Below are 26,609 nucleotides of genomic sequence, written 5' to 3'. Positions count from 1 at the left end.
TACTACTGAAGGAAGGCTTAATATGCAGGAACTAAACCAGATGATTTGTTCAAGTTTCTGAGCTTTGCATGTTCTTTTCTGGTTTTCCTCTGTTATTTATAATCCCTAGGCTCTTTTTTTTTTTATATCCACTCTGAGAGAAAGACTTCAGTGAACTAAAACTTGAGGTTTACTAAGGAGTTGTTAATTAGTTATGCTGCTATGTTAGCCAAATTAATGATACTATGGTCTAGAAGGTGAATTGCTTGTAGCAAACCAAATTATTCTGGTGATATGGATTAGACTTTTTAGTTCTTGCTTATGTTCTTGTTTGCTTGTCTAGTGGTTGTTCTGCCTCACCAGTGTGGCTTACAAAGATATAAAATGAGCCATGGACTTCTGTGCTGTGGCAGGTTGCTGATTTGCATTCAGGACCTGGCTGGCCCATTTGCTCAGAATACATGAAAGCCATCAAAACTTTATTTTTCCAGGCAACACTTTGGCAAGAAAATAAGCTTTGAGGACAAATATAGAACAGTTAAGCGTTTTGTATTAAAAATCTTTAGAACCTTCTATACTTGGCATTTCATGTTCTTTTTTTTTTTTTTTTGTCACTCATGTTTTCCTGAAAATTTTAAGGTATTTTCTTTCTGGTCATAGTTGTAGTGTGTAATGTGGCTAGTATTTTTAAAGTGTATGAAGAGTATTATTTTTTTTTTTTTTTTTTAAAAAAAACAACCCGTAGTGTTCCCATAATCAACACTTCATTTTTAATTTTATTCTCAGTTTGGCAGGTGTACTATATAGTTAAGCAGCGTCAGCCAGCTGCCTGAAGTTCTCGTGAAAACACGTTCACTGCAGGTGTCTGGTGCTGAAGGGTGACAGTACCTACCAGAGGACCCTCCTTGTGGCACTACTGTCGTTGCTTATTGAGGTAGTACGTTTCTAACAGATCTTTTGGGAATAAGCTCTCACAAATAGCTATCTTGTAATGCTTCATTTGAAAAGTTTTTTTAAAATAGGCTGAATGCTGAATGAATGCTCTCTTTTTCCTTAGGTGTGAATAGTACCGATCTGTTTAAGACATGCAGTGATGTTTAGAGCTGATGTTGCACTGATGATGAACACCGTAACATTCGGATAACTATGTGAGGGTGGTGAAACACTGGAACAGGCTGCCCAGAGAGGTGCTAGAAGCCACATGCCTGGAAACATTAAAGATGAGGTTGAACGGGGCTCTGAGCAACCTGATGCAGCTAAGGATGTCCCTGCTTACTGCAGGGGGGTTGGACGAGGTGATCTGTAAAGGTCCCTTCCAACTTAACCCATTCTATGATTCTGTGATCATGAAAGGTTTCATGTGGCCTTGACGATGATGATGTCCTGATGGGGATACTTTGATTACATGAAAAACTATGTTAAGAACTTAGTGCTTTAAACCTAAGATGATTGGATACTTTCAAAAATTTTCAAGGACAATAAGCTTAAGAGAAGACATTACTTCTCAGCCTTTTAGACCAATACATAGAATTAATCTCTCTGCAGGAAGTCACCTATGCAGATGCTTTATTAAAAGCAAACTATATTGTAAGCAGAAGAATTTGTGAAACCTGATTTTTTTTTTTTTTTTTTTTTTTCCTGTAGGTGTATTCTTTGTGCTAGATTACAAGCTCTGATTGGAGGTATTCCATTGCAGAGTTTTTATAAACTTTTTTCTTAGGCTCTCTTCTTCCACCTTTCACATCATGGGAATACTCTGATGTTTAGCAAAAGTTGAACTAGCTGTTTTTATACTCTTGATAAGAGAGTTAGAGGAACAGAGAGGTTTTATACTAATATTTTCTGCAGCTGCTCTTTCCTACACTGGCTCCTAATGCTAAGATGAGGTTTGATCCTGACTTAGGAATGGTTACATCTAAACAGAAGAATGTGTGTCAGGAAATACCCTGGAAACCTAGTCCCACAGTCACCTGAACTGTAGTACTGACCAGAACAGGTCGTAGGCCTCTGCTGGCCCAGCTGATCCAGAAGTCAGCATTGAGAGATGGGACTGGTACTTGACCAAGTTTCACTTCATTACAGAGTGTTTGGCAGCTCAGGAGATTGGAAGCAATCCCAAACCCCACCATTCACAGTTGAGATGTAGCCGAAGAATGCTACTGTCTCTCCCCCCCCCCCGAATACCTCCTTTGGCTGTCAATCACCCTGATATTGCTTGATGATGTAGGTAAAAGGGAACATTGGGATGGCAAAATCTTTCAGACTGCCCGTTCATATGCTGGGCTGTCTATTATGGTTTCAAGAACCTTATGCTGGTTTTAGCAGGGGCAGAGTTAACTTTCTTCATAGCAGCTAGTATGGGGCTCTGCTTTGGATTTGTGCTGGAAACAGTGTTGGTAACACAGGGGTGTTTCTGCTGCTGCTGTGCAGTTCTTGCACAGAGTCAAGGCCTTTTCTGCCTCTCAACCCCACCCCACCAGTGAGTCGGCTAGGGGCGCAGAAGGAGTTGGGAGGAGATACAGTTTGTCTTCCCAAGTAACTGTTACATGTGATGGAGCCCTGCTTTCCTGGAGGTGGCTGAACACCTGCCTGCCGATGGGAAGTGGCGAATGAATTCCTTGTTTTGCTTTGCTTGTGTGCACGGCTTTTGCTTTGCCTGTCAAGCTGCCAGGTCAACCTATGAGTTTTCTCACTTCTACCCTTTAGATTCTCTCCCCCGTCCCACCTTGGGGGGAGTCAGTGAGCAGCTGTGGAGTGCTTAGTTGCCTGCTGGGCTTAAACCATGACAGATGTCTGTATTGAAGTCCTAGAATTCCAAGCTAATCAAGAAGCAGGATAAATAAACTTCCTGCTTCTGTGGGCAAACTCATCAAGGTCCAAGCTAGGTAATCGAGGGACAGTTTTTTTTATTTCTAGTGTTGAGACCTTTGTGTCTGCTGTAGAAATATCCTAAGAATATACTGGGTAGTGGAAATCAGATATTAAGTTGGAAGAGAGGAGAGTGGGCAGAGAATCTATAGGATAATTAACATGCTGTTTCTTTTTATTTTTTTTTAAATAAGCAGAGGCAAATTCAGTTTTACAAAATCCATGTTTACTTTTCTGTTTCAGAGAAACAAATCAGTGCATTGCTATATTTCAGTTCTGCCTATCTGGTTGAGATATATTTGATTTTTATGTGAAAACATCTTTAAGTGGTTTTTTTTTTCTTCAGAGAATAAAGTAGTTCATGATATAATGTTATTGGGGCAGTATTTGGCTGACAGTTATCAGTTTGGGTGGTCTGATGCTCAGAGGAATGTATGAAAGAGAAAAATAAGACTAGTGGATGCTGAAGTTTTGATTTTGTGAAGAAAATGTTGTGGTAGTAAAGGCTGAAGATATTTCCCTTTCCACCTTTGTGTTTCAGTTGTACAATACAGCTGTTTGTGCAACTTTGCTGTGAGCTAGAGTAGAAAGGCTTGAAAGCAGAAAAAAAATCCCATTAAAGGTCATACTGCAACAAAAGCTTATAGTTCTGCTGCATCAGTGAAAAGTAATTTTACCTTTTTTTTTTTTTTTTTTTAGTTTTGAAAAGATGAATCATCTTTCTTAAACTAGCTTTTGTACTGAAGACTTCATCTTGTGAAAGTACAACCTCTGTATGGTGTGGAGACTAAGGATAAATTAGGTACAGAATGCATACCGAACAAATACTCAATTTGGTCTTCCATACAGATGTTGAAATATGTGAAAGTAACAGCAGGCAACTGATGAAAATTATTTTTTTTAATAGAAATCACAGTGGTTTACCACGGAGATAGAATTTCTGCTGTTCATTATGTTGAAACTGATGGGCAAATATATAATTTCTATCCCAGAAAAGCTTTAAAAATAATTGCAAATGTAATTGCAATGATATACTGAATCAAAAAAAAAAAAGGCAGTTGAGCGTTGTGGGCAAACAGAAGAGGTTGCTCCAAGTGGTTGTGGGCCTGACTTGGAGCAAGCTGGTCTAGTTTCAGAGTTGTCCTGCATTGGACAGGATATTGGACCAGATGACCTCCAGAGGTTCCGTCATATGTACATTATTCTGTGATTACCTTTTTTCCCAAAAAAAAAAAAAAGTTTTCTGGGGAAGACTGGCCTGGTATTACTAAAAGCCAACATTCCAGGACTTTATAACTGGCCTTTCCTTCATTATTTACCAGGCATATGTGAGTAAATCTGGCTTTATGAGGGTTGGATCATCAAAGTAATGAAACTTCACATTTTGGAAAAAAAACCCCTAGTTTCAGAGAAGTAATGTGTTGATGTAATCTGTTTAAATTCAAGGAAAGGACTTGCTATGATACCCTGACATGAAGTCCTTAATCCTGAACACCTGTGACTTTAATGGAAAAATTAAGTGATGATCAAGTAGCTGCAGGACAAGGAGACTAACTTGCTATATTGGAATGGGCATTATGAGGGTAGTGGGAGGTTACTAGTGGTGTTTTGCAGTATAACGACAGCAACTCAACCACTGTCCACTTTAGTAGTATCTCTAAAATGATCTAAAGCTTAATTTTCCTCTAGCTATCAATCCTACAAGTGGAAGTACAGAAATGAAATTTCATTCTCGCTTTGAAGTCCTGCTGTGCTCTATGTGGTATCAATATATAGATCTCCAACACCCAGGAGTTAGCATGTACTTCTAAGAACTTGAATTTTAGAATTTGATGAGGAAAATGTACATGACATCTAGTGACTGGTTTATTAAATGTACCTGTGGGGGGGCTACATTATTTGCAGTGTAATGTTAAATAACTACTACTAAATGTACTAGAAGCATCTAGTGATGATTTTTTTTTTCCCCTCTGTTCCTTCACATGTGACTTTGGAAGGGACAACATTTTAAAGTTTGTTCCAGAACATACTTTCAGAGATGGATAATTGAAAACAACTCTCCGGAATGGCACCTTGCTGTACTTCATAGATCATAACAGCTTTTATTCACCACTGTGATTGTTTTTTAAATTACTACCTGTGGATGAATACTTGGAAGAATTGGCCTGCTGGCTGCATATTTGGTTTGATTGGGGGCTATCCTGAAGTTGCCTGTAAATTATATGGGGTTCTTGATGATCCTAGCATTTTCTCATCTTCTTTGTACTGCAAAGTTTGTTTTGTTTCTTACATTCTTGCAATTTTAGGAAGAACAGTAATTCTATCTTTAATTTTTTTCCTTGTTTTTAAAAAAGTGTCATTTCAAGCTAAGATACACAGAGATGCTTCCTTTAAAAATGATAAAGATGCTGTTTATTTTGCATTCTACTGGAAGATGTAAATCATGTAATTAATTATTATACTAATAGTTGCTGATGGACTGGAAACTGTTTAATTTAGAAGAGACACATTTGTCACAGAGAAAGCTCCAAGTGACAGTGGTGTACAAAAGCAATACTGCTTTAATACTTTATTGAAAATACCAGTATAGCAGTGGTGTGCTACATGTTTTTCCACAGGTGGACGTTCATTGGACTGCCACTAACAAGACAGGCAGAAGAGAGAAAATGAATGTTAAAAGACAAAGTGACAGTTGAACTTGGTTGAAATAGTTAAATAAACATCTTTTTTCAGAAGTTGCTGTGTTGATAAGTGTGTATAAAATGTTCCGTTCTTCTGTTTTGATGAAAAATTTTTGTCAGAGGTCCTTTTGGGAGTGTAAAAGACTGGGCAAGCTTTTATTCCTTGTTAGTCAGAGTACTGGTCTGGAATGTGAAAGAATTAGATTCTGGTCCCTTTCCTGGCTCAGAATGCCTTGGTGCTATTGAAAAGCCATCTCGCCTGAATGAATGAGACAGAAGAGGTTCCATAACCCAAGGCAGCAGGAACCTCTAGGTTTCAGTTTTGAAAAAGGAACATTTTTTAAATTTTCTGAGGGGAATAGCAGACAAATGAATAAAAAGAAACATTGCTGTGGAAATTCCTGTGAAATGTGATTGTTGTCCTCTAGATAGTGTTGTGAGATGTGCCTATCACTAGAAGTACTTAACCAGTCAAAGACTATCTGTAATCTCCATAAATGCCTCTCAGTTTTTTATCAACAGCAGTTCCCAGCTTCAGCTGCCATGTCCTGTGTGCTCTCTCTTCCTAGCATTTGCTCTTTTCTCTTTTCATTCAGAAAATAGCTCAAGTGAATGAGCAGAAGTAGTGCAATGGAAAGAGTTGGTTTTAGCCTGTTTGAATACATCACTCCATCTGTATGAATAGTATGGAATAAATAAAAGGTAGGTAGGGGTGATGGCAGCAGGAGAATGCAACATTTTTCAGTGCCCTGAAGTCCACAATACATTTTAGCTTGTTGGCAGCTTAGCAACACAACTAGGAATGTTAGTGAATGGCAGGAGGAGCATGATTTGCTCTGTACAGTTTGTGTTAGTTCTACTTCTTTGGCCACAAAGACCTGTTTAGTCAGGCCTTCCTTTGCAGATCCCCCAAAACTGAGTTCAGAAGGCCCTAGCTGTGTTTTGGGCTGCCTTTGCCCTTGGAAATTGCTTTCCCTCTTCTGCTTTTGTTTTCCGAGGCACATAGCAGCTGGAGGAGGCAGAGGGGAAACAAAGACATCAAGGTCAAGGTTGGGGTGTTTCAGGCCTTGTGTTGCATTAGTGTGGAGTTTGCAGGTGATGGACATCCTCTGTACCTCAGCTGAGGGATTTCTCTGACCCTCCTCTACCACGTCCTGCATCTAGTGACTGCAAATCATGCCCTGCAAGCTATACTCTGTCCCACTTTGCTCTACTGACAAACACACTTAACAGTCTGCCTGATGTGAGTGTCTCAGGAGCATCACGCTGTGTGGATCATTTTGCCTGTGTCCCTACTGTCTGAAGCAGTTATCCATACTGCAGCACGCTCTCAGTTACAGCCTATTCACAAGTATTTGGGCCACCCATAAAGGACTTTGGTTATAGCCTAAGCATAGTGAGTGTCCATACAGTAGAGGTCCTTTGGACATCAATTAAGCTTCCTGGTCAGGTTTGTGAAAGGAAGAGATTTTTGTCTTCCCAAAGTACAGTGAAAGGATCAAAAAAATGCTCTAGCCTGCTTTTTTTTTTTCAGCTGGCACAGGGGATTGCCATGCTCCATCAACCAGACTAATTCTTTGGCTGCCAGTGAGGGTCACCAAGCACTGCTGCTTCCTTGCTTATCTCTCAGCAGCTGGCTTTAGAGGGACAACAGGAAGAACAATCCAGGCATGGAAAAACAAGAAGACAACAGTTAAGTTACTTTGCAAACTATCAAGCTCTGTTACACAAGAACATACATTTCTTCTGCAGGCTCTTGTCAAATGAAGCCAGATGTCATTATTAAAAACTAAATGTAGTGGTGTTCGGGTTTTGACCTTTTTTTTTTTTTTTTTTTGGTTGTTAGGTTCCAAATAAAAGAGGTCTGCTGTTATGATTAGGTTCTTGAAGGCAGAAATCACTTCTAGGCAGAATGTCTTGTATGTGTTGATGCAGAAATGCTAATAATGGTTGAAATACTGCAATGTTAAGAAATGAGCAGTACTGTTGCTCCACTGGTACTCAGAGACTGCTCTGGTACCATTTGGTGCATGTCTCTAGTTGTTTAAAGTGATATTGCTATTTATGTAAGTTCATGTAAACCAAACCAGAAACCTTGTTACAATCTGTTTATTGTAAATAAAAGTGATAGAAATACAATGACCTCAACACAGAGAAAACAGTAAGGTGAAGGAAAGAAAATGTGGTGGGCAGAATGAAATGCTTTTTGTATCTTTAGCATGAAGCAGTGAAGTCAGCAAAAAAGGCAGAACTTAGACCCTTTCGCCTGAACTTGCAATAAAGTGCAGAGTTTTCCCACTATTTGTTCTGTGTAGAAACTGATGAAACATGGGAGTTTTTTTGGGAGAGGATAAAATTACCGTATACTGAAAAAGTCAGTGAAGAGCTATGCAGATCACCTTTAGGAAGGAATGCAAGTGCTTTATTTTGTTGCGAAACCCTACCTTTCTTCCTTACTGTTTTTGCCTGTAGAAATTCAGCATGGCACAAAAAGAGTTGTTTTGTGTACTGACAACTGAAAGCATGAGATGATCAGCCCACAAGTGCATTAAAAATGTTTAGAACTAAATGTAAAAGAATGGATTTTTCATTAAACGAGCACGCAGTGCTGATGATTCCTATTAACTTCTACCATTTCAAAGACTTGACAGAAGATCAAATCGCTCTTTTATGGCTGATTTAAATCAATCATTGTTCTGTCTGGCAAAATTCCAAGCCCACATTTGAAAGCTCTTTTGAGAATTATCTTTCCTCCACCCTAGGTTATATCTGCCAGATCAGGAAATTCCAGCTTCTTCTCTTAAATTTACTATGGAATCCCCAGAGTCTAAAATGTAGAAAACAGTTGGGGGTTTTTTAATTATTTTTTTTTTATCTTGAGTGTGAATAATCACAATTATTTTTTTTCTTTCCTAACCTTCTCACATACTTTCTAAAATAGAACTTTAGCCATGCTGAGTGCCTGCAGATAAGCTAAAAAGGAATTGCATGGACTATCATGAGCTTGGAAATCTGTCCTCTCGTTAGGTCAAACTCTATTCTTGTACGCATTCTGACTGAATGTTAATTTTCCTTGTATTCGTTTTCATTGCTTTACTAGAGCACTGAAATGCATGCAGGCACCTAATGGCCTTTTCAACTGATTAGAAGTTAGGCTCTTATTTAATTATAGCATGCCTGCTTTTAAGCTTTCCAATACTTCTGGGAATTGTTTTAGATGACTGATGTTTAGAGGATGAGAGTCAGAAGCCTAGCCTCCAAGTAGATACTTTTTTTTTTTTTTAAAAGCTTCCATGATACATGAAGTAATTTCCCAAAGGAACCTGAGGATATCATGTAGAATAGGAAGAAAAACAGTACCTCAAAGTATTAATATTGATCTTTAAAGATTTTTCACAAAAGCAACTGATGTAGATTGATTTATGAGAGATAGTGAGAGACTTCCATTGAAAAATTTAAAGAGATTACATAAGTAATTGGATAGTAGAGATTTGTATCTGAACTATCTCTTAAGAGCAATCTTCTCTATGCAGTTTAAAATAATAATAAATACCAAATGGAGATGTAATGCTTATCTTGGCAAGGAGTGACTAAGTATTTCCACTGTGTGAGCTAATGTTAAGGTTTTACATTACTCAAACTGTATAAAAACTTCATATTTAACAAAATATTTAAAGTTATTTTTATGAAATAATCATTTAAAAATACTGTATCTGAGAAATTCCAGAAGTCTGTGAAATTGCAGCTTTCTTCTCAGCTGAATTTATTGACACATTGCTTGTATGGCAACTTGCCTCTTCCAGTACAAAAGATATATACAGCGTGGGAGATTACTGTTTAATCAGCTGTTTATGCCTAGGTGTTGTTTTTCAATGAAAGTGCATCTGCTCAGTATTTGAGACAGTATCGTAGTTTTAAATGTCATTAAAAATTGTTTTTAAACTCTCTCCTTACTAGAGCCTCATTAAGGAACTTGGTTTGGCTAAAAAAAGTCAAAATGGCGAAAGTAAAGCCTCTCACAGAAGAACAAAATATTTTTAAATTTTATTTTGTCAAACACGACAAAAGTCAGGTAACTGAAGTATTAATTGCATACAAAGTTTGCTTCTAGCCTCGTTGAAGGCAATGGCAAGGCTGCTTTTGACTTTGGTGTAGAAGGAGGCTGCACATACAAGTTTCTGCGGCTTATTCTGTGAAGTAGTGTGTCCTTCACAGGATTGGGCACTTAACTGATCTACTTTGTTCTACTTTGAAATTCAAGTAGCCAGTAGATCAAGGTATTGCAATAGATAAGAATTTTCCTAATTGCCCAAGCATTTCCATTTCATAATACAACAGGAATTAAATGCAAGTGTAGGATCCTGCACCTGGGGGGGAATAACCCCATGCACCAGTACATGCTGGGGGTTGACCTGCTGGAGAGCAGCTCTGCAGAGAAGGACCTGGGAGTCCTGGTGGACAGCAAGTTGGCCATGAGCCAGCGATGTGCCCTTGTGGCCAAGGCGGCCAGTGGTATCCTGGGATGCATTAAGAGGAGTGTGGCCAGCAGGTCAAGGGAGGTTCTCCTCCCCCTCTGCGCTGCCCTGGTGAGGCCACATCTGGAGTGCTGTGTCCAGTTGTGGGCCTCCCAGTTCAAGAGAGACAGGGAGCCTACTGGAGAGGGTCCAGTAGAGAGCTACAAAGATGATGAGGGGACTGGAGCATCTCTCTTGTGAGGAAAGGCTGAGAGACCTGGGGCGCTTTAGCCTGGAGAAGAGAAGACTGAGAGGGGACCTTATCAATGCTTGTAAATATCTAAAGGGTGGGTGTCAAGAGGATGGGGCCAGGCTCTTTTCAGTGGTGCCCAGTGACAGGACAAAGGGCAACGGGCACAAACTGGAGCACAGGAAGTTCTGCCTGAACACGAGGAAAAACTTCGTTACTCTGAGAGTGACAGAGCACTGGAACAGGCTGCCCAGGGAGGTTGTGGAGTCTCCTCCCCTGGAGGTATTCAAAACTCGCCTGGATGCGGTCCTGTGCAACCTGCTGTAGGTGAACCTGCTCTGGCAGGGGGGTTGGACTAAATGATCTCCAGAGGTCCGTTCTAACCCCCACTGTGCTATGATTCTGTGATGAAGATAATTGGTACTCTGTTTTTAGTCAAAAGTGGAGACTTGCTATGACTTCTTTGTGGGAGCTGTACTGCTGAAGTAGCTTGTTACTCTCTTGACTAGATTAGCTTTCCATTTTTACTAAAATTCAATATTGACCATATATTATTTGCCATAAATGGGATTAATGTAAATCTAAGAAATGTCAATTTAAGTAATATTTTTTAAAAACATCCTCTGTGACTGCAATTCAACAGAAGGGGAAAAAAAAGGAAAAACTCTAGTGTTAAATAACTAAATGTTTATTAAATAATTAAATACATTAAAGGGGCTTCAAAATACATAAAGGGACTTCAAAGATATCTTTGCTTATGAGTTGCAGTAGCTCCGTAATGTTCTCTGTAGTGAGGCAGTTTTAAGAATCCTCTCTAACAAGGGTTGAGCTTGAAGTGTGTGCACAAGGCCAAAGTCTTTTTTTTCTTTTTCTTTTTTCCTCCACTGGGAAGCATTCTCTTCGCTTTCATCATTGTTAAACTCTTAAGATTTGTCTATTAGGTGTTCCTTTCTATTGCCAAAGAATAAAGATTGTGGCATACTGTTTAGCTATGCTGTTATTTCAGTAGCTATCTTGAAAAGTATCACCACTCTTGTTTTGTTGTTTGTTTCTTTCCTTTGTTGTCTTTTTAATCATTAATGTAAAGGTCAGTAGCTGCTATGTAGCTAATCTTTTCTTTAAATGTACTTTAAGACAAAGTACTGTATCTGACATGGTTTCTGTCTGGAATTCCGATTTCCAGTCATAACAGCCTTGGGAAAGGAAGGAGTGGCAGATTTAATTAATCTCTGCATGCGCTAGAAGAAGAGTGAATTTAGAACAGAAACGCCAATAGGAAAATAGTTGCATCTGGAATATCATGTTTACTGTTGCTGTGGATCTATTCTTTGTATTTTTCGTCAATTCTGGTTTTGAAAGCAATTACAGTTTTGACCTCAACAAAATGCTGTGGCAGTGAGGTCCAGATATAATTGTGTGTTATACAGAACTTTGTTTTGATCCTGCTCTTCTGCGTGTGCCTCCTTGTAGTGTTAGAAATACAAAGTGCTGCCTGTTCCTTTCATTGTATAGAATATTTCTACTCTGTAAGTGAATTCCAAGGTGAAGAATCGTAATCTGTTCAGTTACATTACATTCTATACCCTGATTACCACTGCCGGCTTTTCTCTGCGTCTTGGTCTGTGGTTTTACTTTCTAGATGTTGTGGTGCAGAAGTATAGGTCTGTCAGTGCTGAATGTAATCATACAATAGCTTTATAGACGTTGTATGGTGATGTTTTCTATTTTGTTCTATATTTCTTTCCTCGTATCTTGTAAATAAGCTGTTTGGCGTTTTGACTTCTGCTAAATGTTGGGCTGATTCAAAGAGCCATCCACAAGGAGATGAATGACTTGTTCATTGGCAAAAATACTTAATGTCCCGTGCTCCAATTAAAAATGATACAGTGGTAGAAAATCTCTTCACAGACTTTTGTGCATAACCTCTTTTCTTTTTTTTAATTGTGAGTTTTTAAGTGTTAGCTTAAGCAATCAAATTTGAAAATGTGCAAAATAACTGCCGTTCTGATGTTCTCATCTTCTCCCCCCTTCTTGCATGTGCTTTCACCTTGAAAGACAGGACTGGTAAAATATTGCTGTTAGCTGCTCATGGGAATATAGTGAATGTTGTTTTGATGTCTGTACGCTTATTTGAAGAAACGATGATAATTTACTCTGTGCTATTAATGACTACAGCCTGGGACTAGGTTTTAATACATACTGTGTTCTCTGAAGTAATTTTTTAACCTGGATTAGGATAATCTTTTTAAATCAGTGATGCAGGCTGCTCATAAACCTGAAAGGAGTGCATTTCCACACGTGGGAAAGGTAGACGGCTCTATTCCAGTCTGATAAGTAGAGCATTAGCTCATCTGGCAGCTCCAGGTTCCCTTTTACAGTGTCTCACAGAATTCCTCAGCAGTTTGCAAATTACTGCCTTGGAAGTATTTCCCCTGCTCTGAACAACTGTTTGTGCCAAGTGTAGTCGTTAGAGAGATGTGTGATAAGCAGTTGGAAAGGCTTTTATAAGGGTTCAGTGCCTTTTTTTTTCTCTTTTTTTTGTCTCTTTTTTTTTTTTCCTTTTTTTTTTTTTTCTCCTTTTTTTCCTCTTTTTTGGCCCCCCCTTTTTTTCTTTCTTTTCTGAACTTCACCCTTCTAGGAAGCGAAAAGCATATCTGACCTGGAAGGTGTTTAGTCAATTTGACATGAGAGGCAAAAGCTGCTTTCTTTTTTTTTTTTTTTTTTTGAAATAGAAAGCCATGCTGCAATAAACTGCATATGTGCTGTATTCCTGCTAGTGACTACTAGAAAATTTGCTGTGTTACAGGTTTTGGGGTGGGGTTTTTTCAGGCAGTTTCTGGGAGTGAGTGTGCAGTTTCTGGGAGTGGGTGTGTGGGAAGGAAATCACAGCAAAACGCTTAGATGTTTCCTGTTGGATAATTGTTGCATGTTTCCCATTTTTCAAACTTCAATGCTACTGGGAATAAATTTAATCTAAAACTTGAATTCGGTTAATATTGTGAATAAAGAAATATAAAAATAGTAGAGGTGCTGAAAGTACTCTGCATTGATTTTGTTAAATATAACACTATTTGAGGAGTGTCTTGGAATATACAAAGAAAGGCAATTTAATTTTAATAGAAGCATTGTGAACTAGTTCTACATATTAAAATAATTGTTGAGAGGGATTAAATGTAGGCCAGAACATATATCTGAAGTGTTCTTATACTTGTAATTTTATAATACTGCAATTTTACAGTACGATGACACTTCGTCACCTTGCACTTTTAAGTTCAACGTTAGATTTGTATGAAGCAAACATATTTGATACAGCCCTTACTCGTTATTTCAGTTTTGTGCAGTTTTACTAATATATGTCAGGCTGTGGCTTCCATGACTCTGCTCTCAAGAATGTAAAGATTTTTCTAGAGACTGTTTTCTATGAAGCCATAGCTGAAATGGTGTGAGGGAACTTTCTGAACTGTTTGCACCAGGGGTTAGCAGACTTTTTTATGGACTCTTATTAATACTAAAACCTAAATATATTATCCCTTCCTTTTCTTTCAATGTTATGCTGCTTGCAGTTGTATAAAATCAGTGGTGTGTGTTCATTTTCCATGTAAAAAAATTAAGACGTTTTGAAGATTTCTCCTGTAGCATCTGGAAATAGAGTTTACCAGTGCCCAGAGGCTGACCAAGTGGTTGTGTACCATTTGAGCTCTGATCTTGCTCAATTTTTTTTTGCAACAGGAGCTGCAACATGATTTAATGAAGAATGCGTTAAAAACTGTAAACAAGTGATTGGATGAAAAGCTAGAAATCCGGACATGAAGAGCTCTGTATTGGGAATAACGGTTAAGAGTGGGGTGCTGTCTCCCCTTGGGCACAGTTTTTTGGTCTGTAACTGAATTGCAGTGAGCTTGGACAGTTAACTCAGGTTTGTTCTTCCCTGCTTCTGGAATGATTGGTGTACTTGGCTGTAGTGCTTCACAGCGCTGAAGTTGATTGTTTGTGAAGTTATTTGAGATGTTCAGATAGATGATACTTTTCTAAAGAGCTTGTCACACATTTACGTTTCCTGCTACTGAAATTGGTAACACTCCTGCTGACTTCAGTGGGAGCAGAGTTAGGCGAGATGAGTCTTTAAATATCCTCTCTATAAATCCAAAGGTTCCTTGCAATGCAAGTGTGTGTTTGCAGGAGGAGTGAAGGGGAGTTCACAGAACAAGATTTTCCAAATAATTTTCTGTAGCTGATGAGGTGAGTAGTGGCGTGATTTGGACTGGCATGTGTATGAAATTACGGAAAGGAGGAAGGGGAAAGGTTAGGTGTAGGGAAGATCTTTTAATGCTGACAATAACTATCATGATTGTTTTCTGGTTTTGACTGTGTTCTTTCTTTGAAATGCTTTTACCTTTCCCAGATTTAATTTTCATACTACAGAAACGTCCTGTGTTTAACCCTTTAGTAAACTACCTGACACGAAGCCTGCTTTTAATATTTTGTGCCTGACAGATAGCCAAGCTGACAAATCATCCTGAATAAATGTTTTAATCCTTTACTGTAAGTGTATCTGTTTTGATTTATTTAATAAAATATTCCAATCTATGGATATTTTTCTCCTGCTGTTTGTTATATCAAAATGGTAAGCTTTTGGAGACAGATGTTACTCCTGTTTGCATGTGAAAATTTTTGCAGAGTTTGTGCCTTTTCTCAATTTCACAAACCAGTGCTTGACTGGGTTTGGGGTTTTGGTTGGGTTTTTGTTCCTTTTTTTACTTGTGTATTTCTAGGGATATATCTTCCTATTGTAGAGGAATAGTTTGGTAATAAATATGTGAAATGAGAAGCAGAGTGGTACAAAATGAGTAAAGGAAACATTTCCAAGTCAAGTTTGCAGGTAGGATTGTGAACACTTAAAATTACTGGGAAAAAAATCATGGTGTTTATGGACTTACATTAATAGCTAAGTTTCTTAACAGTGTTCTTAATTGGTGACAACATGATTTCCCTCTGTCGACAGTGTACAGTCATGTGTATACAAATAACCTATAGCAACACTGCACATAATAGCCGTTTCATAATGTTACTGTATTTGAGGCTCAAAGGTCGTATAGTTGGTTTATGGCTGTGGAATTATCCCTATGCTAGGGTATGGTTATCAGACATTCCTCACATTCCAGGTGTCTAATATTATAGTGCTTACATGCCAGTGCAAGACCAACTGCTGTGTCAAAGAAAAACACAGGAGAAAACATTCAGGGCATTATCCATTTCCACTCCTCTGCCCCCACCTTCCCCATAGCCTTTCAGAATGTCATCTTTCCATTGAACGTGGCAATGTTAAAGGGATAAACAAACTACAAGTAGTGATGTGGTTGGGGGGTTTTGCCCTACAAAAACAAATGGCTAGTATGGTGAGCTGGAAAACACTGTTTCTCCTTTTCACTCCATATTTAGTTTCTTTCGGTACCTTCAATGATAATGTGATGTAGCAAAATGTATAGCTGTGTTCAGCGTGGGGTTTTTTCTTCGCTGATGGTAATTAAGTGGAAAGCCAGAAAGGTTTATCATAATCAAAAGGAAAAGGAAACAAAAAATCCATGCCAGCAGGCAGTTTGACCTGGTCCTGCAACCAGTGGGTGTGGGTCCCTTCCTTCCCAAAAGCATTCTTCCCCTTCTGGGTCTCAGCTATTCAGTTTAAGTGCCTTTTCAGAAGCACCTGTGAAGGGACAGAGTGAGCTGACATTGAGCTAATGTTAACCCCTTTGTAACCGGGAAGAGGTAGTTATGCTCTGCTTCCTTGATGTTACAAGTTTTATGGCAGTCACTAACATGCACATAGCATCTTAGGGTAAGCTGGACGGCAGCACATTCCCTCTGTACTCACCTCCCCCTATCTTCTGCCTCCTGTACTGACATCTTCAGTTGTGTGTTCTCTGCTTGCTTCATTTCACATGTAGGCGTGTGAGAAGGACATCAGTTCCCTGTTTTGTGTTTTCTTCTATAGAGGAAACAGGCAAGATCTTTGGAGGACCTGAAGATTTCTATTCTTAACTTTTCTGCATTGCATAATGCTAAGGGAGTGTGGGGATGTAGGATTTTTAAGCGTTGAAGATAAGTCTTTTAATAGGAAGAAATGAAAAGGATAGTAATTTTTGTTAATATATTGCAAGCACTTAATTGCTGATTATTTACAGGACACTTGCAAAACTGCTAAGTGAAGTGGGAAGGTGTTGTTTTGGGGAAACTGTGTGTGTTCCACCATATATAAAATTTTTTTAGATTTGTTTTGATTTCATTTTTTTTCCGCCCCCTTGGTTACTTGGTGGGTTTCTTATTTTTTAGTTTGGTTCGCTATTTCTGCATATTTTACTGGCCCCTCTAAGACAAAAAAAAACCCTAATATATGTCCTTTATTTGTCTAGGGGGTTAGCATTCATTCTGTAGGGGTTTTTTTGTTCTGCTATTTTTATTATCAGGTTTTGTTTTTAAAGACATATTTGGGCTGCTGTTAAAATAAGCGGACTCAAATTCTTTGTAGTTATAAGTAGATTTTTGTGTTAAACAACTTGTTGCTTTCCATGTACAATGCATCTTTTCTAGTAAATACATGGCTGTATTTATTTAATACAGTTTAAAATTATTATGTTCATAATAGATATTGGAAACTAAGAACTTTTGTCAGATTTCTGGTTTTTGATGTTGTACAAGTTTAGTGAGTGATGTATCAATATATTAAATTTACGATTTTTTTGTTGTAGTGGGGTTGCTGAAGGGTTACTTGATTTATTTTCGTCCTTGCCCTGGCAGTTAAATGTTTAACTAAATCAAGAAGGGTAGTTCCTGGAAAACATTTGAGGAATGGAGTACAGTTTTCTACTGCAGTTAGTGCTTGTCTCCAAAGCCAGTCATTGGTGAGGTATCGGCTTGTTATTTCTAAGCAGTACTTACTGAATATAGTGAATAGTTGTGTGCCACAGTACAGCGTATGAAACTGAGTTGGTCTTCAGGAAGGCCTTTTGGCAGTAGCAGTCAGAACTGATAATGGGCTGGTACTGCCATTTCACATGGCAGTATTAATGCAACTGTCTACCTTGAGGGCTCTAACTGAGAACTAAGACACCATTCAGCACACTGCCCTTTTCAGCAAAGCATTTCAAAATGGCCTTCGGTACTTTGCCTGGATTACAGAGAAGAGACAGCTTATGCCATACTCTAAAAAAGTTTAAAAAACCCCAAGCCCCACGAGGACAGAAAATTATTAGATTTTGTTTTCTGCTTGATCTTTGTGCTTCCTGAACACACTATGTGTTCACCTGGGCTGCTGGCTTGCCAGACAAGAGTCTTTTAATGGAAACTATATTTTTCAAAGCCTTAGATGTTGAATGTGGTCTAGTCCTATCTATGTGAACCCACAGCTCACTTGTAGTATGGGGAGGTATTGTAAACCACTGTCAGTACGAGTACAGTATTGGAAAACAAGTTTTTCAGCTTGTAAAATAGTAGCAAGGGCCCATTATCCCAGTAGTATATATGCAAATAACATCCAGCCATTCTGTGTTGCTGTAAGGTGGTGAACTTGACTTGTGTGTGTCTTAGTATAAACCCCTATCTGCATGTGTGTACATTTTCATTTACCAAGAAAACCCTTTAAAACCCAAGAAGTATATTTCTTTAAGGCCTGCTGCACATCAGAAGTATTCAAGGGCTTAAAAGAATCATAGGATAGAAATTGCAAGCTATTAAAAATACTGTCCCTGTATGTTTTTTTTAGAAAACTAGAATCAATGCCCAAATATCTCAAGTTTCCATTCTTTTATAAAAATTTAACTGTTTTACCTGTCTTTGTATTACCAGGAGCAAAATGATTTGAAATCTGGAAAACAAGTGCAAATTCATTAAATGTATCCAGGAAATACTTGCTGATGGAGTTAGTAAATCTTTGTCTCCTAAAAGTGTATAATTATGCCTCAGCAGTTGTGCAGAAAGGCGAAGGCATGGTGCTGTCGGTCTACTGCTGACTCTTACGTGTAAACACTAGGAACACGGCTAGGAACTTTTGACTGTAAGCCTATGCTGTTGTGTGCATGCATGTGTGGTAGAAAACAAGCAGAGTAACGGTGCATGTGCTAGCGGCTATAGGCATAAAGCAGCATAGTTTATTGAGAATTCTTCATAATTAAAGAATGGGGTGACATTTAGTTTGAACTACTCTTAGTAATTCTGTATTGCTGTAGAAAAGGTAACATGCATGTTTGCTGTCTTTTAAACATGGGCCTTTATTGACGTTTGGTTGCAAACAAGGTAAACAGATGCATGACCTTACTGTATTTATTTATTTTACACCACCATACTAAAACAGGGGCTGCCACTTTGCTACTCTTGTTGGATGTGTTCTAATGTGATACTGATGTCCACTTAATTACTCTTTCAAAATAATACCTGTAAAAAAATGGCAGTATATCTTAATAATACTCTTATTAAAAGATAATGTACCTAAGCAATACAAAGGTTGTACATAATGTCTTGGCCTGGTATCTGAACACAAGGCCCTACTGTGTTAAGAGCATGGTGTTTAAAAGCTGAAATCCTGTCAACAGACTCATGAATGAGCTTTTTCGAGAGAGAGAGGTTGTGCGTGGGACTTGCCGGTTTATAGAATTGAATGAACAAAGAATATGCCAGAAGGGTGTTTTGTGGGCATGCAAATTCTGCCCCTTTCTGCAGGTAAATGGCCCAGTTACCACTTTTTAAAGTTAGGAAAGTGACAGCAGTATTATTAATAGAAAGTGAATGTGTTTTGTTGCAGCTTCAGCCACTGTAATTTGTAGAAAAGAAAATTGTCTTCCCCATGTAATGTACCTTTCATGCTGTTAATGGATACTGAGCTCAGCCATAGAAAGCAGCAATGCCTCTCTCTAACTCTGACCTGCAATGTGGAGCTACAGCATGGTCTCTTCTGTATGCACTCTGTCTGATGCCTGGTATAGTATTCATCCTGCTTAAGTTTAGTTACCTTCTATAGGGTAAGGAGCCTTGCGTTCAGACAGCTGCTGTAGTCACTAGAAAAAGAGGGAAACCTTTGGTGTGATTCATCTTCAATCTAAATAGCTGTGCTGAATCAGCCTCTCTAGGGAACCTAAAGGAGTAATTCAGGTTAGGTAGCTGACTTTTGAAGTTAATGAGATGAATTGCACCCCTGAGTTTTATGCAAGAAATCCATCTTGGGTGCCTGAAGTAAGTAAAATCCATGTTTCGGTGGATATTTAGGATGGTATTAGAAGACATGTTTATAGATCCTTCAAAGTCACAATGCCTATAGCATTAGAAAGTTGAGTAGGAATTGAATTGATTTTAAGATCCAGCTTGAGCACTAAATTCAGGAGTTCTAGTGAAGCATTTAGAACGTTTTTCTTCTTCTATTTATACATTCCTTTCCCTGATGAGTTGATTTAAATTTTTACATTTGCTGATCTTGAGCTACTGGATGAAAATAAGAATTATGCTTTCGGCCATCCTTTTGCAAAATAAGAAATTAGCTGATGCTGATGTTCCTATTCTGTGTCATTGTGCTAACTGAAAATATTTGTGGGGAGGCGCTCAGAGGAGCCTTTTATTTTACTGTTGTGTTGTGTTATTGTTAAGTCATCTGTACGCCTTTCTGCAGTGGTATATGTAGCTAAAGGAACCAGATTTTGGATGAGTATGCATGTGGTCTTTCAATCATTGTGTTTCTTCCGTAACATTTTAATAGATGCTCATTTCTGCGGATCTAAATAGTAACTTGTGATTTGTCTTCTCAATTCCTAGAGTGTGGAGAAGAGATATATTTTTCAGAATGGTTTCTGTCTAGAAAAAAGTACTAGTGACTACTGTATTGTAAGAGAAAATAAATAATGTGTAATGTACATCATTATAATGAGAATGAATGGGTGTGACATTTAATCAGTACACCACTTCATGTAAGTGTCACACAAGATCTTGTGTGGCAAAGAACATCAGGCCGTTTTGGATAAAGGGTAACTGAAATTTGGAGAAAGTTTTCAAATGCAGGTTGAAGTTGCTATAGAAGTTGAGCGTTGATCCTAGTTATAATTGAATTCAAAACTTCAAGTCTTGACTGTAGGTCAAGCACCACACAGCGAAGGAGGTATTCTTGGAAGTAATTTTTAAAGAGAGTAAGACAAAACCTGTTCATAATTCTCAGGTATTTATGTACCTCTTACCAACCTGCATTTTCTTCCTTTCTAATTGAGGAAAAGAAGTCTCAAATTTGTTGTGTGGGGTTTGTGGGGGTTTTTTTGTCTGTATCCCCTCCTCCCCACCCCCATTTTCTGAGATAAGCCTACTGCAACATTTCTCTCTTCACCAAACCCTCCACCACATATATTATAAATCACAATAAATCAGTCTTACAAAATTGATGGAAATAGTTCTATCCAAGCAAAACACGTCAAGCTGTACTCACATAGTCTTTCAGAGTGTGGATAAAATCACTCCTTGAACTATGCTAAGGAGGTCGGTGGTGCTGGTATCAGCTGAAGTTAGAAGACAGTGAAGATGAAAGTCCAGAGTTTCCTATTGATAAAGTAGAGCCCTAATCATAATATGGATAACCTCTGGTTCAATGTTACAATTGAATTAATCCTGAACAGATTTTGGAGAAAAAAGGAGTCAGAGAAGGAATGCAGCAGGATGCAGCATTACTCTTGCATAGAACAAGGTGTTGAAAGTAATGTGTGTGTGTGTGTATACGTACATACATATGCATACACATTTTTAAGAACATGCACATTGATAATGTCAGATCACAGAGGTGTGAAATACCATGGTCTGTCCGTATCTTGACAGAAAGATAGTGTTCACTAGTATATGTAGTAAATTTCTCATTTTTGTGGACCCTGACCTTAGGAAGAAACCTTACTTCTGTGTATTTGTGGTGGGTTGACTTTAGCTGGATTCCAGGTGCCCACCAAGCTGCTCTACTGCTCCCTTCCTCAGCTGGACGGGAGAGGGGGGGAGAAAATAAGATGGAAAAAAACTTGTGGGTCAAGACAAAGGCAATTTAACTAAGCAAAAGCAAAGGCTGTGTGGAGAAACAAAAGATGTATTCTCTACTTCCCATCAGGAGGTGATGTCCAGCCAGTTCATGGGAAGTAGGGCTTCAGTATGCATAGTGGTTGCTCTGAAAGACAAACGCTATAATAACAAATGCCTTCCCCCCTCCTCTCTCTTAGCTTTTATTGCTGAGCAGACACCATATGGTATGGAATATCCCTTTGGTCAGTTTGGGTCAGGTGTCCTGTCCATGTCCCCTCCCAAGACCTTGCCCACCCCCAGCCTAGTGGTGAGGGGGGAATGTTGGAGAGACAGCCTGGATGCTGTGTGAGTGCTGCTCAGCAGTAGCCAAAACATGGGTGTGTCATCAACAGCTTTCTAGCTACCTCTGGAAGAAAAAAAGAAAAGAAAGAAAAAAAGTTGTGGAGATGTAACTCTAAAGTAATTGTGATCGTGTTATGTACAAACCTTTTCACGTTTTAAAAATCTACTTGGGAGCAGTTCTCCTGACACAGTTCAGATCTTAAGGCTGCCATGTCCAAGCATGATCCAGCAGAGCAGAATTCACAGAATAATTTGTTCAATACTGCCTGTATTTTGGGGCTTCTGTCATCTTCTTCTTCTTCTCTTTAAAGTCCAGAGTGGGTCACTCAAGTACTTCTCCACAGTTTTTTAGTGTTGCTTTAATTTATGGAGTGTCTGGGATGAGAATGGCTGCTGTTCATTCTTATGATGTCTGATTTCTGACAGGTGATAACACCTGGACAGAACATCCGCGTGGTCTGCGGTCTAACCTACAGAATGTGCTATAATAGTAAGAAATTATTAAAACCAAAATTGGTGTGGAGTGCAGATGAAAAACCAAGATAGTACTGGGGTTTTATCCTTCGTGTAGAGGTGGTTTAAAAATCACATCTTGTGATTGTTGCTAACTATGGTGTGTATCTTTGGTGAAAGAATTGAATGCTTATGCAGAGTTCTATATGAATTTATTAGAGACCATCTGGCCATGTTTATACAAGTTGGTTGTGTTATATACTCTGCTACGTGGTGTATTTCAAATACTTTTTTCTACTTGAGCTACAAGACTCGTGTTTTGAATTAAAGTTAAGGCTAAGGATGATGTTCAACTTTTTATTTTATTCAATTTAAGAAGTTTCATGAAAATCCACATTTGTAATCTAATTTGAGGCAGGACTTTTGTCACAGCAAGATGTGCCCTTGTAGTTTGCACAGGTTCACGTGTGGGCTGTTGCTTTTAGGAACTCTCTGACATGGGTACCCTGTGTTCAGTTTGCTGTGTGCTGTGGACAGCCTGGCTGAGGCTGTGATTGTGTGCATTATCCTGCCTTTAAAAGGCTTCTGCTTTCCTAAGAGATACCTCTTTCTGTCTAGCTCTTACTATTTGCAAACAAAACAGTAGTCTTTGAAGTGATGGTGGTAATTATTAGTAGGTAGCATGTGGGCAGGTGTGTTTGATTTGGCAGTGCTAGGGAGCTGCAGCTTTGCAGGCCAGCTGTTAGCCTGCTGAGCTGCACAGCTGCCACCCTGGCTGTGGCAGCACAGGTTTTGCTGCCCTGAGAAGAGGAGGAGGGTGAGGAGCAGAGTGGCAGGTCTGAGCTGGGATTTCTGGAGAGCTCCTTCTCTGAGCAGCCTTACTCAGAGCAGTGCCATGTCTGGATTTAAAAATGTATGTCAGCAGTAGCAGAGGGTACAACGGGTAGGCTTGGCTGGCTACAGACCTGGTCTGTCCCTGGAGATTGCTGGGGCGTTTATCCCAGTTGGCTTCAGTGGGATATCCTCTCCTGCATTGTGATGAGGATAAGTCACGTCCATTTAGGTTTTCCTTTAGAAAAGGAGCTCTTGGACTGTGAGGCAGCATACAGTAAGTTAAGGTTGAGGAGAGCAGGTACTACAGAAGCTACACCTCCTCACTCTACTGAGAAAAGAGTCTGTGGCTGGCCATTCAAATGGAGAATCTCTCCCGGTACGTGGAACTTTTCTCACAGCTTGCTTGTGCTGCTTATAATCCATATTTTGTATCCTAGTGATCCAGGTGTAATTCCACATTGGTAATCTCACCTGAATTTTGTAATAGTTTTCAGTGTGTTTAGTGGTTTTGCGAAGCAGTTTGTAAGTGGCAATAAATTAGTTATTTTGCCTTATACATATGAATGTGTTCAGGATCTCAAATTAAGCATTAGTAACCTTCATAGGATTATGTTGTAAACTTTGGAGAAATATGAGGAAGTGGATTCGTGCTTACAATTTAAAAAAAAAAAAAAATTGAAAAACAAAATCACCATTCAAAAGGTTTTGGATTCTAAGAGCTTGGTTCGTTGTAATTTCTGCAACCCTAGTTTGGAGGAAGAGTTTTGCCCTTCTTAAAGAATTGGTATCCATCAGATCCATCAACAATAATAATATATTTGTGGGACAATGATTTCTAAATCAAACCCATACCCAAATTTCTATTTTATCAGCTGCATAAAAAATTGAATTAGATAGTTGTGTAAATTCTTTTCTAACTGGTGTTTTCTACACACAGAAAGCCAGTTAATTTTGTAGAAAGTAAAATGTACTATTCTTTTAATTTCTCACAAAAACGTCAATAAACATTTTTTCTTTTGGTCAGAAACTAATTGAAGAAAAAATACTGAAATAGACAAGCATATATGAATTAGACTGTTAGCTTTTTATTTGTATAGAATTTTAATGATGTGGTGAAAAAACAGTCTTAGGTGATACAACTTAAGCAGTAGTGAGCAAAGGAGGTGGTACTCGTGTGTCCCACAAACAGCTCTTGATAATCCTACTCTGAGGATTTTTAAAACCTTAATCTCTTGTTCTTCCTATTAAATATGTCAGTATATCAGACATGGCATTTATCTCTGCATTTGTCAACAGGAAACTCAATACTTACTTCTTGAAAAAAAAAAAAAAGGGGGGGGACACAAAAAAATGATGATGTAAAGCTTTGCTCAAGCTCAGCTGGAGAAGAGCCCATTATTATTGTTATCAATTATTTCTTGTAACAAATCTGTGCTCCATTATTAAAATGAAAAACTTTGTTTATCTTCCTAAAAAAGGACCTAAAAAATGTGAACATCAAAGGCCCGTTAAATGTTCGTTACAAGGTGCCTACTCTATGCACATGTCTGCTTGTTTTACTCAAGTATATGGATTGATGAGTGCTGCTAACTGTATCTTAGGTGGTTATATTCTTTTTTCTGCGTTTTCTGTCTGTGGTCATTAGAGAAGATGAACTTGAAATCTTGTGCTTTCATTACAGACCCAAGGTTGAAGGGTCCAAACCTTCTGGGGACAAACCAGGAACGTTAGATTTGTATTTTTTAAATTTTTTTACAAGGTTGTTGTTTGATTTTTAAACTGTCAAATGTGAAAGGTGTTGCAGTGAATTTCTCGCTTGAGTATCTGTACTGAAAAATGTTTGCAATAACTTATATTATGTTTTTGAAGTCAGTGAATTCAGAAGGATGGACTAGGGGGAAAACAATCAAGAGCCTAAGCTTTATGAGGGAGAAAACAACTTGCTCTCTTTTCTCCCTGCTGTCTGTCTTTAGTTTCTGCCATAACAGGAGTTAATATGAATAACAAACATATGTATGGAAGAAAGAAAAGCTGTACCATTAACTTGTTTCTTTGTTTTTAGGCTAACAAAGCCCTTGTCATTTGCGGATTGTGTTGGGGATGAACTGCCATGGGGATGGGAAGCTGCATATGATCCTCAGATTGGTGTATACTATATTGATCACATCAACCGTAAGTATTTTTCAATTTGCCATATCAGTTATATAAGCAGGCCCGTCTTCATTAGACTTTCCTAAGAAGCTTCTAAAGCATGATTTGGCATAGAGAAAGGTTTCTTGTGAGAGAAGTGTAGTTAAAGTAACAATTTCTGATTTTCAGTAGACAAATTATCCCATTTGTGTGCACGGGTTTGCTGGGGGTGATTGCAGATGGTTGCTGGCTCAAAATTATTCATACGACTCTTCGTCTTTTTCTGTGGAACAAGTCCATCTAATGTGTAGTAAGTAAAGATGGTTTACATCTGTTGGTATCTGTAAAGTGTAGGATGTTTGGCTATTAAATATGCAGCAATGCACACTGACAGAGATAGTCTGGTACGAGCAACAAAAACTGGCTTCAGTTTGAAAGGAACTATTGTAGATAAGATAGTATGGAGTGTGGGGGGTATTTGTAACTTGTATATGAGGTCTGGCAAATGTAATGTAGTTCTAAGAATGTTGTAGAATACGTTTCAGGCTATAAATAATGCTGTATTTTGTCGTAATTGGAAAGGGAAGGGGGAATCAAAATGCTGGGGAAAATTTGCCTTTTATAACATCATTGGCTTTAAAAGGCTTACAAGAAAATCTGCTGGTACAAAATGACTACATCAGTTTCTACATATATTTTTGATTGCATGGGAATTATGTCCAAACCATATAAAACTACAGCAAAATTTGAAATACAATACTTGTTAGATTTACTGAAATGAATATACTCCTGAAAGCGTTTGTATCCTCTTCTTATGCATTTATTACTCCATATTAATTGATACTTTTTTTTCTGTTTTGTCAGAAATTGTCTTTAACAACATAATAGAAGAGATTCTGTTTGAGGTCAATACCTGAATATAGGTGCCTGCGTCTGTGCTAGCAGTGCTGCGTACTTATAAAAATAGTCAGGTGTCTGTGGCCGTTTCGGATGCTTTAGGGTAGCAAAGACAGCTGCACAAGGTCAGTAGATACGTCATGGACAGTAAGAGACCAGTGTCCTTCAGGAACAAAAGCTGGAGACAAGGCTTGTTACCCGTGGCATCTCAAATGTATGGGCAAGTGAATCAACCCTGAGATGTCTAAGCTGGTTTTGCAGTCAATAGCTATCTAGTCAATACAGTCAGTGTAATGTAAAGCTGACTGATTGGGTGTCTGCTTTGACAATGAGCTGATTTAAGCTCCTTTAGTTGGGTTAAACCACAAGTTTCATAACTAGGATGGGACATTAGATACCTACTGTGCTTATTGAACTCCTGCAGATAGACACCTAATCTTGAACTGAATCCCACCCAATAACCTGATTTGGGCCTTTATAGCCCTACTTTATTGGAATAACCATGAAAGTCTTCTGATCTTATGTGTGGTGTTAAACATTCCTGAACTTCAAAAAGTAGGGACATACTTGATTGAATTCAAAAGGTGAAGAAATTAAGGATTTGTTTCTGAATCTAAATGCTGTTATCAGAGGAAACTTGGGTTTAACTTCTGCTTTGGCCAAAACTGTAAAACTTAAAGCTATAAAATTTTAAGAGGC

General features: G+C 38.5%; 1 protein-coding gene across 3 annotated transcripts in view; it reads left to right on the top strand.

Annotated features, from left to right (window-relative positions):
- Positions 1-26,609, top strand: part of WWC2 (WW and C2 domain containing 2) — a 102,772-nt gene that overhangs the window by 12,738 nt on the left and 63,425 nt on the right. For all 3 annotated transcript variants that reach the window (XM_086464033.1, XM_086464035.1, XM_086464034.1), the window contains exon 2: positions 24,946-25,055. In XM_086464033.1, the coding sequence (XP_086320159.1) occupies positions 24,946-25,055 (110 nt within the window). The remainder of the gene's footprint in view (positions 1-24,945; positions 25,056-26,609) is intronic.

Source organism: Leptosomus discolor, chromosome 4, assembly GCF_034619465.1.
Source record: "Leptosomus discolor isolate bLepDis1 chromosome 4, bLepDis1.hap2, whole genome shotgun sequence".
In the NCBI taxonomy this organism is placed as follows: Eukaryota; Metazoa; Chordata; class Aves; order Leptosomiformes; family Leptosomidae; genus Leptosomus; species Leptosomus discolor.
Note: the sequence above shows the minus strand (reverse complement) of the source record. Positions and strands in the feature narration are given on the sequence as shown.